This window comes from Girardinichthys multiradiatus, chromosome 17 (assembly GCF_021462225.1).
Source record: "Girardinichthys multiradiatus isolate DD_20200921_A chromosome 17, DD_fGirMul_XY1, whole genome shotgun sequence".
Lineage (NCBI taxonomy): Eukaryota > Metazoa > Chordata > Actinopteri > Cyprinodontiformes > Goodeidae > Girardinichthys > Girardinichthys multiradiatus.
In genome coordinates this window covers 14,678,427-14,691,198 of record NC_061809.1, presented here as the reverse complement: position 1 = coordinate 14,691,198, position 12,772 = coordinate 14,678,427, and the positions used below count along the sequence as shown (strand labels likewise).

The window sequence follows — 12,772 nt, the reverse complement described above, 5'->3', positions numbered from 1 at the left end:
ATTACAACGGTTTCTGGGCTTTGCCAATTTTTATAGAAAATGTATTATGAACTACAGCCAGACGGCCAGCCCCCTCACAGCCCTGACTTCCTCTAGGGTGCCGTTCGTTTGGACTCCGGAGGCAGACAACGCATTCAGCACCTTAAAAGACAAGCTCACCCATGCTCCAGTGATCGTTCACCCTGATTCAGCGAAACAGTTCATTCTGGAGGTGGATGCTTCGGACACTGGGGTGGGAGCACTATTGGAGCCGTTACCTGGTAGATTGAGGACAGCGTGCGGCAGGCCCTCCTCGCTGACCCGGGGCCAGGAACTGGACCACCTAACCGGATGTATGTTCCCAGCGCTGTTCGGTCCCGGCTTATTACCTGGTTCCATGCTTCAAGGTTCGCCGTCCACCCAGGAGCTAATCGGACCATCGCTGCCCTGTTTAGACGCTTTTGGTGGCCCACTTTACACCGAGACATTAGGGATTATGTCTCAGCCTGTAGAACCTGTGCTCGTAACAAGACATCTAATCGGCCACCCCCTGGCCTCCTGCAACCGTTGGACGTTCCTCCTCGACCCTTGGTCCCACATCGCCGTGGATTTTGTCACTGGCCTTCCAAATTCTCACGGTATGACTACTATCATGACTATTGTGGACAGATTTTCTAAAGCCTGCCATCTTGTACCTCTCAGGAGACTGCCTTCCGCTTTCCAGACTGCCAAGCTTATGGTCAAGCACGTAGTCCGTTTGCATGAAATCCCCCAGGACGTGCTGTCGGACCGTGGGCCCCAGTTCACCGCCCAGGTGTGGAAGGTGTTTTGTGCAGCGCTGGGGGCCACCGTCTCTCTAACTTCCGGTCATCACCCGCAGACCAATGGCCAAGTAGAGACTTAATCAGGAGATGGAAGCAGCGCTATGCTGCGTAGCATCCTCCAGCCCTACTGATTGGAGCGACTACTTGCCCTGGATTGAGTACTCACACAATTCACATGTCTCCACTGCCACCGGTTTATCCCCGTTTGAAGTTTCGCTGGGGTATCAACCGCCCCTGTTTCCTGCTGATGAGAAGGAGATCGCTGTTACCTCTGTACGACAGCACGTCCGGCGATGCAGATGGATCTGGACGTCTACCACCAAGGCCCTTCAGCGGTCCGCTGCAGCCAACAAACGCTACGCCGACAGGCGACGGATCCCCGCTCCTACCTATCGCCCGGGTCAGCAGGTGTGGCTGTCTACACGGACTGTTTCGCTCAAGTCTCTGTCCCGGAAGCTATCTCCCAGGTTCATCGGTCCATATGTTATATTCTGTGGTTAACCCTTCATCGGTACGTCTACGTTTGCCCCCTAGTTTCCGGGTCCATTCTGTGTTTCATGTATCTCAGATTAAGCCTGTCCAGTCCAGCACGCTCTGCCCTCCGGCCGTGCCCCCTCCACCCGCCCAGGAGTTCCAAGGCCACCCGGCCTACTCGGTCCTCCGGATCATAGCCTCCCGTCGACGAGGAAAGGGGTGGCAGTCCTTAGTGGATTGGGAGGGTTATGGTCCCGAGGATCGCCTCTGGGTTCCCCGGTCTTTCATCCTGGACTCTAGACTGATTCAGGACTTCTGGTTGTCCCAGGCCAATTTGTCTAGACCGCCCGCAGGCGGTCGTTGAGGGGGAGGTGGTGTGTCAGATCCTGGTTATTTTTGCCTGCTACTAACCCTTTTCCACCAGTAGTGGCGTTAGGAGCTGAGTTCTGGGTGGTCAGGTGTATCGCATGAGTGTCATCAGCTGGAGGACTATAAGAAGGAGGCGAGCCAGTACTTCGACGCCTGAGTGTTTTGCCTCCTCGTGGATACCAAAGCCTAGTTCCTAAGAGATCTCTGGAAGACTTCTAACAGTTTATGGATTCTGGATTCTCGCTCTTCTACCCGCTGGCTGCCAGATCAGAAGTTTGCTTCATAGCTCCAGGCGAACCCTGTCCACCCTCCTCCGAACCTCTCAGGACTACCTTGCTCCAACGTTGCAGTGTTGCTCACAGCCCCTCCAGGATCATAACCTCTCTCCATGGCGGACCTAACTCAACCGGATGTAAGTTCTCACATAGAGCACATTGTTAAGGTTTCTTTGGTGGTGTCTTACCTGGATTCGCTTTTCTCTTGCAGTCGCTCAGCATCCTCGGTTTCCAGTACCTGGTTCTGCAAATAAAACTTCTTACTAAACGCTTCTCTGTTTAGTTGTGTTTTTCTGTATGTGGGTCAAGTCGGCCATTAACATTATGACAAAAACATCTGCACTGATTATTACCATGGGGGGCTACCTTACAAATATCCCTGTGATGGACTGCTACTTTGAATAAAAAAGGTCATAAAGGCAAAAAAGAACTGTCCTATTACAAGACAATTCTTGCTTTGAAAAGGAACAACCGAGAGTTAATATGCAGCCAAACCTCAACAGCAACTGTTAAGGTGTGAGCATCACTCACCGTTGATAAGCGAAACCCAACAGAGCTTCTGTGGTTAACGGCAAGTGATGAGGACCACAACAAACTTTTCTAAGAACACAGTCAAACACAGAAGCTTGTTAAATTAGGGGATGTACTGAAACAGAAAATATATCCAGAATCAATCTGACCTGATCACACTGATCAGACAATAACAGGCCTTAAGGGTCAAGCATTTCTGAGCATTTCTTTGTACATTTCTTCTCTGAAAGCTCTTAAGAGAGAATTATGGTACTCACACTGCCAGCACTTGGGATTTAGATGATATCCCACAGGGAAATTTATGCTAAGGATATGCATGCTTGCTTTACTCTAAGGTGAATTTAATAAACACTCATCTATATAAAATGAACAACAGGATGGATGAGACAATGGGACAAAGTCTAGAAACAAACATTTTACCATGCTCTATTTTCTTTCCTCAAACTCATCATCAGCAAGCTTCTTGCTGTGATCACTCCAATGTTCCAATGCAGCAGGTATGAGCAGCAAACAGTGCATGCAGAACTGGGAGCCGGCAATGCCCTGAGGTGGCCAGCCTGCTCCTCCCCTCTGTGTGTAGATGTAGAGCTTCAGAGCCGCTCAGATGTGCAGGTCAAGCACAAAAGCTAAGTCTTCAGTGAATATACACAAAAACAAATATGACGCTTCTTTGGGTCACAGCATTTAGAGTCAAAATCCCAGCGGGGAACAATGGCGCAGTGTTTGTGAGGATGTGCCACAATAGAAGGAAATGCTTTAAGTATCATAAAATTAAATAGACAAGGTGAGCTCTTAAAGGTGATCCACTCAGAGGTCAGACGGAGCATTTTTCATGCCATAATATTAACTTATAGTAGCAAAAAGTCGGCTAAACGTTTTATGATTTAGTTTGAAATTATAATAAACTTTCACAGTATCCTGAAATTGGTCATATATTAAAAACAATCCCTTAGTTTTAAAGGGAGATGTTGGGCGATTCCCTCTCCTAACTGGAATGAATGTGCTTTAGACCTGTTGTCACCCGACCAAGCAGAAACTCTGCCAGAGTGTGTGTGTGTGCAGTGTGTGTGGGGGTGGGGATGGGGATGGGGGGTAAGGCTACGGGGGCAGGATCGGGGAAAGAACAACAGTGGTTGTCAGGAGGTTATTTCTGTGTGTCTCACAATAGCGCTGACCTCCTTCTGCTGAGTAACAGAAAGTGAGGATGTGCAACTCTGCTGGCCTTGCTGTCCAGACTGAGGAAAAGTCTGTGTGTGTGTATGCGTTCATGCGGCGTGACAGTGTGCGTACCCCCTCCTCCCCTCCACTTCCTAGCTCAGATCAGCTCACACAGACAGCCGGTGCAAGCTCGCAGCCAGATGCAGGCGCACTCCGTGGAGCCACGGTCAGAAACCAACCGGAGCTTGGAGATGGACGAGATGGACACCCAATGAGAACCCTGTTTCTGATTGCATCCGCTCTCGTTTCTAAGGGTGATGCAGTTCAAAAATATTAATCAATAACTGATTTCTATACACAGTGCTTTGCAAAAGTATTCAGACCCCTAGGACCTCAACACATGTATTTGGAATTAGATGTGACAAACCAAAACAAAACAGTGCCTAATCCTAAATTAGAAGGAAAAGGGTGTTTTTTTTCTATACAGTAAAATGTGAAATGTGTATTAAATTATATTTTGCCCCCTTTTATTGTACTCCCCCAAAATAAAATCCAGTCCAGCCAATTGTCAATGAAAATATCCCCAGTTCTGGACATCTAACTGAGCACTCTTCAATCCCTCATCTGAAAATGGAATGAGTTGAAATCAAAATGAGCTCAAGGGGTTTCTTAGAGATTGGGTAAAAATCTCTCTGGATGTTCTGGTAGAGACATGACCTTTCAACAGAATATTTATTACATGACAAAAAAAACAGACGTTTGTGGCTGTTGTGCAAGGGCTATAAATACATTCAAAAGGCACCATAAGCAAGCCTGATTTCATACTCCAACAAGGTTTTTTATGGTTGGAACAATTACCAACAATGTCTCAAAAACATGGATCATAAAGGTTATCAGCCAAATATCATGGTCTCAATAGCAAATAGACACATCCAGCTTGGAGCCCATTGAAGTATCATTCAGCATACGTACTGGAGACTGTCTGCTACCTTCCTCTTTAAACATTAATTTCCATCCACATGTTAAATCACATCAAGTTTGCTTCTACTTATTAATTTGAAGCATTACAATGTTTGCTCAGCAAATCAGCAGAAAGTACCACTGTAATTAATAAAGCCACTTTATAAGAGAATGCATGCTTGCTAACCGATTAGCGAGCGCACCTATTTGTTAGATAAAAACACTTGTTTACAAGGCTACACCTGTAAATTATTTAGTGTTTCTCAGCTAGCCTGCTGCTGACTATTAGAGGGCATAAACGTGTGGCGCCTGGCAGCTTACGTAAATGACAGCTTGGAGTGATATTCACCAGTTATTGTATTGATCTGGCCGTCTCCCTATGTGAGCGTGGACCTGTTTTGAGGAACATCATAAGTCGTCTGGGTAAATATCCCAGTCAGGTGTATGAGTTTGGCCTTAAACGTCTTTGTCTTACCGTAATGTGTGAGGATGCCCTGAGGAGTCACCACCTTACTGCAGACATGGCAGACAACGAGACAAAAATCCTCCAAAGCTGGGAAATGGGTGCATACAAGCATCTCTGAAACAGACAGAAAAAGGAGATGCCATATTTATATGGGAGACAAAAAACAACAGAGCACCAACACAGAAAGAATCATAACTCGAAAGAAATCTATTTTGGCAACACTGGGCTGGAAATCCAAATAACCACTTGCCCATCCACATAAAAGAAAATATTTCACAAACAATAAACAAAACCCATAACCAATATCATAAAGATCAGAAAAAGATTTACATTTCTCAGTTTTAGGCTTGCTTTATTAAGTATTTCATACCAGTGATGAAAAGTGAAGAGGAAATAAGAAATGATACAGTGCAAACGCATTCAAATCCTTCTTTTTACCTATTCCATTACATTCCAACCTGCAATTTGAATGTTTTATAATCTTATTTTATTTGATGATCTGCACAAAATAGTTCAAGTTGGTCAAGTGAAATGAGTAACATATAAAATTTTAATGTGTTGGAAAGGCCTAATCAAAGTCCAGACCTCAATCCAATTGAGAATCTGCTGCTCCGGATACAAGTGGCCTAAATGACCTTCTACTATGGGCCTGCTGGATTTAGAGATAGGCTAAGGAGATCCATCACCTGTGGGAGCTCGGAGTAGGGCTGCTGCTTCTCAGCATAAAAAGCAGCCAATTGAGTTGTTTTGTGCATCTGAATAAGACGCGTCCTGAGTGCCTCCCTTTGGAGGTTCTCCAGGTATGTCCCCCAGGAAGGACCCAGACCTTACTGGAGGGATTATTTCTCCCATCTGGCCTGGGGCGGTTTAGGATCCCCCAGAACAAGCAGGAGGGTGTTGACTGTTACCCCCACAATGGATGGATGGATGGATGGAACCTTTCTGTTTTTTTGCATTTCAAAGACTGTCTCTAGGTTGCCATGTCTTTTTCCCACCATTGTTAAACACAGGTTTAATCTTACCTTGCCAGGGAGATAAGGGTTCAGATGCACAGTGGATGTTCACTGGACTGGTTTTCATTCATTCATTCATTCATTCATCTTCTATACCGTTTATTCCATAGTGGGTCACGGTGGAGCTGGTGCCTATCTCCAGCAGTCTACAAGCAAGAGGCAGGGTACACCCTGGACAGTTCGCCAATCCATCCGCAGGGCAACACAGAGACATAAACAACCATACATACACTCATTCACACCTAAGGGCAATTTAGAGAGATCAATTAACCTAATAGTCATCTTTTTTGGACTGTGGGAGGAAGCCGGAGTACCCGGTGAGAATCCATGCATGCATGGGAAGAACATGCAAAATCCATGCAGAAAGACCCCCAGCCGGGAGTCGAACCCAGGACACTCTTGCTGCAAGGCAACAGCGCCATCAACTGTTGGTAGCACTGTTGCCTTGTGAATATTTATTTACCAACAGTGGTTTTCACCATAAACATATTCAATATATTTTTTTTTATTGAAGTGATGGAGGAAAAGAAATATACTGTGTGTTCCTTTTTACAGCTATAGAACGGAAGCTGCAACAACTAGAGGGAATTGCACGAAGAGCAGGAGCAGATTCTAGCAGATGAAAAAGGTTAGGTCCTACTATCTTCACAGCCACAGGTAGCATTTGTTCAATAAGTCTGTGGTTCACAGCGCACTTTACTCTGAAGACACCAACTGAGGTAACAGCATCACAGACACTGACTCAAGGGAGCAAAACGACAAAACAAACTGCTGATGGGTACTCTCCAACCTCTGGAGCGGTGAATTAAAAAGAGAAAACGGCACAGGCAACCACACACATTGTGTGCTTTAACTATCATACAGATGAACAGATTTTAAGAACACCTTTAAAATAATATGCATCGCCCATCAAGCCAAATTTCATTTCTCTCATACATTTTTTATTCTGATTAACAGTGCATTAAAACCATCCCACTGGGATTGCTGAAGTGTTATTTAGAGCAGTTTGATCCCTTATACTTATGAAGGAAAAAAAAAGCATTGCACGTCTATAAAATACAAGCCGCATGCAATAATAACAATAGAAACGTATCCCTCAGTGAACAACTATGATGAAAATAGAGGGAATCTAATTTCTACTAGAGTTTCTCCACTGTTTTGCCAAGAGTCAAACAAAGGTGATAATTTAGTTTTGCTTATTCTAGAAAGAACCCATGACCCTTTGCTTCAGTGTTGAGCCGTTTTCTTTCTGGGACAGAGCCACTGACAAATAATTAATTTGTGTGCTCTTTGTTTTGATTCCCATTAACGACATATAATCTTTTTGTTTATCTTCAATATAGGAAGTACTTCTTACTCAGTCTTTTTCTGCTTAACCTGTGTCTCTTTTCTGAATGGATTAACTAATTACTGATATTAACTTTGTGTACTTTTTGCTTTTTCTGTCTAGATAAATAAAAGCCTGGCCCAATGATTATGTGTGAAGCTCTACTTTTTTTCTTGGATGAAGCCATTAACAGAACCATTACTGCTTTTAAGTTAGTAAACTTACACAAAAAGTACTTCTAGACAATTCCTTCTGTGTTTAGCTGTGCCTTATTTTTGCAAAGAGACTTTAACAGAGCAATTATTGGCATTAGTTATATACTTTTTCCTGGTTGAGGCATTAACTTTGTGTTCTCCCTTTGTTTTGGCTTCAAGTTCAATAGAAAACTGACTTCTTAATGCTCATATGTTTAGGCATGCTTCTTTCATAGATGGAGGCATTGATAAAGACCTCGCTGCCATGAACTTTGCATACACTTTATTTTACTTTGTCATAGAAAGTACACTTGGCTCACTGTTTCTTTTGGTTAGTTTTTTTTTTTTCCTGGAAGGATCTGTCAACTGTGCTATTGCTAACATTAACTATGTGGACTCCCTTTGCCAAAGGATTACACAGCTAGCCTATCATGAGTCTTTCAATTAAAAGGCTTTCATACTTTCCTGAATGGCTAGAAAAGCTGACAGAATATTCCAGAGATAAGTAATAGATTACGGTCTTCTTATTTCAAGGAGAAACTGCCGGGTAACAAACGGTCCTCTGAAAGGTAGGCTTGAAGTGTAAACTGTTCTAGCTGGAGAACAGCATCATTATCCCTGAAGCTACAAGAGACATCCCAACCCACTCAACAAAAACACAAGCTCATATTAAATAGGGAAGAAAAAAAACAAACTATGTTCTCTTCTGGATAGGCTTCCAGAAGCTAATCTTCCAGAACCCAAGCAAGCTCTGCTGACAGAAATCACAGCACTTATTAGCACAGGCCTTAAGCCACACTCACAGGGAGGAGGTGGGGCATGTACGGATGTGCGCGTGTTTGAGTAAGCAAGCAAGAAAGAGGAGCAGGATAAAAATGTATGAGAGACATGTGTAGGTGCCTGACTGCTCGTGTTGTCATGGCCATGCATTGCTGGCGAGTTTGGCGTCTAAGACCTGCTAAGTGTCTGTTTGTAGGGACAGCTCAGAGTCTTACAGCAGGATTGTACCATGCTGCTGACCGTATGTATGGAATGTGCATGTGATGGCGATCTTCAAGAGCGTGTGAATGAAAGCGCTAATGCGTGTTTACCAGGTCAGAACTGGCTGCATTACGTTCACTCCATCAGGACCGGGACCGGACATATTTCATGACTGCAGCAAACTTATTGCTACTTTAAGGGCTACTGGTCGTAAATAATTTAGAGAACCATGATGTTAATTGAAGCAGCATTATAAAGCTGATATTCCCATGGCGTGAACTGAGTCAGGGCTCTGTGTGTTTTATCAGCATGATCCATCTCACTTTGCTTACTTTAATCCGCATACAGTCATCAGCCACCTTTTTAGGGACACCCTGCTAGTACGGGGTTGGACCCAATTTTATCTTGAGGACAGACCAAACTGTTCATAGCATAGATTGACAAGTTGCTGGAATCATTACTCAGAGATTTTGGTCCAGTAGATCATTAGTTTCTGAAATACTGGCAATTGTCCGATTTGCTATTTATGTTAACAAGCAACTGCACATGTGCACCAAACAAAGTGGCTGGTTAGTGTAGATTTTTTTTTTTTTTACACATTATGCATACCTAAAAGCCTTGACTTCTTGTGAATGTATGTGCTCCAGCAATGTTTCTCCAGGTATAATAGCAGTGACTGTGGGAATCCAGTCAAGAGATTCACAATTGAACGCCTTCACACACACAATGTATTTTTCTCTGGAAAAAGACGGTGACACAGAATAATGTACTTGGGGGAGCTGAGTGACAACTACATGAAAGAAAAAGAGCAGACTGAAGACCTTGCAACTGTAATGGTAGATTTAAAAGAGGATGGTTCTAACAATCTCAGTTTAGAACTGTAAATTAGGTTTAACCTTTTCAGCATTGGTTTAAGCATTCCCTATTAGCTTAAATTGCCTCTGCACCATTCAATACATTACATAACACTAATTTCATTGTATATTATTATTTCTATAAGACTTTATAATCCACATCTTTTTCCATCAGCTGTGGTACCAATTCCTGTTTGGAACAGCCAAAAATAGGTCCTCTGTTCCAGCTAAGTTTACTCTGAGCAACTTCCCACTGATATATATCTATTGAAATAGCATAGCTAGATAAGACATGAGTAGAAACCGCCAATTTAAAGCAATTTTCTACATTCTACTCATAATGTACTGTTAGGAAATATGGTTATGTAACTCTAATAAATAAGTTATACAGTTATAATAGGTTTATCAGTAGTATTTATTTGTCATTTTGATTTCAACACAAAGTCGAAATCAAAAATATATAATAAAGACCAATTAAATAAGCAGCAGGGGTTGGATTCTACTCCAACACTGTACAATTTTTATGACTCAAAAGATTTCTTAACAGCTCAATTTGTGCTTTTTTTTTATCATGGAGGGAAAACTGTAGGAACCTGCTTGCAGCCAGCTGACTGGCAGTGGGCAGCAACAGAAGGGAAGGGCAGCATCGCATATTTTTATGTTTTAATGAAATGCTTCTAAACTCATGACAGATACATCAGCCATACACATCGTCTTCCAGAAGCATATCAGCTTTGAGAAAAATGTATTTTTATGTAAAATAAGGCTTATTTAATTAACTGCAGTTTCTCTCACATTATGTTTGAAATATTGGTTTGGTTTAAAGGTGTCATATGACTAATCATAACATGTCTGTTAGCAGAATTACTAACTCATTGACTTTGCTGATAACATAAATACATGTAGAAAGGCCTGTTTGTATACGGTTTAACGCAACTGCCATGAGATGATGTTTTCTACTAATGGAGAAGCATCGGAAAAAAATAGCCACCATCATATTATTATATTCAGAGGAGAAATTTCACCCATTGACCATTTTGTGCCTTTCTAGTTGTGTTCGCTAATGGAGCCATCCGCTCCAGTACGTTTGGTACTGACAATGTGTCAATTCATACCAACCTGGAGAACGTTTAATGCCCACTTTGACAACCAATGATTCAAAGTCATTTTCTAGATGCTGCTCATTGTTTACCGTGAGAAAATGTGGTTGAGTGATTGTAACTCAGATGTACCAGCAGGAGGTCACCTTGGTTTGCACTGTATGATGCTAATTTCACATAACATATAGGATTAAATTAAATGATGTGATATGTGAGCATTTATCTCTATAATTCACTACAAAGTAAAAATCTATTGATATGTAATGGTTAAGGTAAATGAGTACAAAGTATTTTCTTTGACTGGTACAAAATGAAAGTAGTAAAGAACGAAAGGGTTTCTTTTTGTACCCCCATATAATTAAAACGACCAAAACTGAAAAAGTGTAAAATAACAAAGGGAAGAAATGGCCTGCACTTGCTAAAATCCCATCATAGCAAGATGAATTATGGTAAATTGACAATTTCTTAGCAAAAACATAAGAACATGCATTTTCAGACTTGGATCAATTCTTGTTTTTTTAATGTAACAATGCAATCAACAGAGATCCAGAAAAAGCAAAGGAAACCTTTATTCTGAGAGGTGTGAAGACCAGAGGGTCTGTCACTCTGTCTTATTTACAGTCAGATTTCTTAGCTTGTGTTCACACTCACAATGTTCTCTTTGCGAATCTAAAAGCACAGAACTGGCCCACATTTCGTGACCCAATGTAACCTCCATGTATCACCACAAATTTCAGAAAAACTTCAAACTCCTTGAGTCCGGTGTTGAACCGCTTCTCGTGCACTACAGGTCCTTCTCAAAATATTAGCATATTGTGATAAAGTTCATTATTTTCTGGAAGGTCTGGAATCCTTTGGCAGAAATGACTGCTTCAATGTGGCGTGGCATGGAGGCAATCAGCCTGTGGCACTGCTGAGGTCTTATGGAGGCCCAGGATGCTTCGATAGCGGCCTTTAGCTCATCCAGAGTGTTGGGTCTTGAGTCTCTCAACGTTCTCTTCACAATATCCCACAGATTCTCTATGGGGTTCAGGTCAGGAGAGTTGGCAGGCCAATTGAGCACAGTGATACCATGGTCAGTAAACCATTTACCAGTGGTTTTGGCACTGTGAGCAGGTGCCAGGTCGTGCTGAAAAATGAAATCTTCATCTCCATAAAGCTTTTCAGCAGATGGAAGCATGAAGTGCTCCAAAATCTCCTGATAGCTAGTTGCATTGACCCTGCCCTTGATAAAACACAGTGGACCAACACCAGCAGCTGACACGGCACCCCAGACCATCACTGACTGTGGGTACTTGACACTGGACTTCTGGCATTTTGGCATTTCCTTCTCCCCAGTCTTCCTCCAGACTCTGGCACCTTGATTTCCGAATGACATGCAGAATTTGCTTTCATCTGAAAAAAGTACTTTGGACCACTGAGCAACAGTCCAGTGCTGCTTCTCTGTAGCCCAGGTCAAGCGCTTCTGCCGCTGTTTCTGGTTCAAAAGTGGCTTGACCTGGGGAATGCGGCACCTGTAGCCCATTTCCTGCACACGCCTGTGCACGGTGGCTCTGGATGTTTCTACTCCAGACACAGTCCACTGCTTCTGCAGGTCCCCCAAGGTCTGGAATTAGCCCTTCTCCACAATCTTCCTCAGGGTCCGGTCACCTCTTCTCGTTGTGCAGCGTTTTCTGCCACACTTTTTCCTTCCCACAGACTTCCCACTGAGGTGCCTTGATACAGCACTCTGGGAACAGCCTATTCGTTCAGAAATTTCTTTCTGTGTCTTACCCTCTTGCTTGAGGGTGTCAATAGTGGCCTTCTGGACAGCAGTCAGGTCGGCAGTCTTACCCATGATTGGGGTTTTGAGTGATGAACCAGGCTGGGAGTTTTAAAGGCCTCAGGAATCTTTTGCAGGTGTTTAGAGTTAACTCGTTGATTCAGATGATTAGGTTCATAGCTCGTTTAGAGACCCTTTTAATGATATGCTAATTTTGTGAGATAGGAATTTTGGGTTTTCATGAGCTGTTTGCCAAAATCATCCGTATTAAGACAATAAAAGACCTGAAATATTTCAGTTAGTGTGCAATGAATCTAAAATATATGAATGTTAAATTTTCATCATGACATTATGGAAAATAATGCACTTTATCACAATATGCTAATATTTTGAGAAGGACCTGTATATTTACATGTGTGCAACAGGGGTGGTCTGGCTGGTGCTGTCTAGGGTATTGATGGAAACGTGCGGTCGAGTGTGTACAGCGACTCCGAAAACCCGAGGC

At 43.0% G+C, this 12,772-nt stretch overlaps 1 protein-coding gene across 2 annotated transcripts in view; it reads right to left on the bottom strand.

Annotated features, from left to right (window-relative positions):
• The window catches only part of atxn7l1 (ataxin 7-like 1), a 42,542-nt gene that overhangs the window by 23,267 nt on the left and 6,503 nt on the right, over window positions 1-12,772 (bottom strand). For both annotated transcript variants that reach the window (XM_047390261.1, XM_047390262.1), the window contains one exon: window positions 5,046-5,150. In XM_047390261.1, coding sequence (XP_047246217.1) covers window positions 5,046-5,150 — 105 coding nt within the window. The remainder of the gene's footprint in view (window positions 1-5,045; window positions 5,151-12,772) is intronic.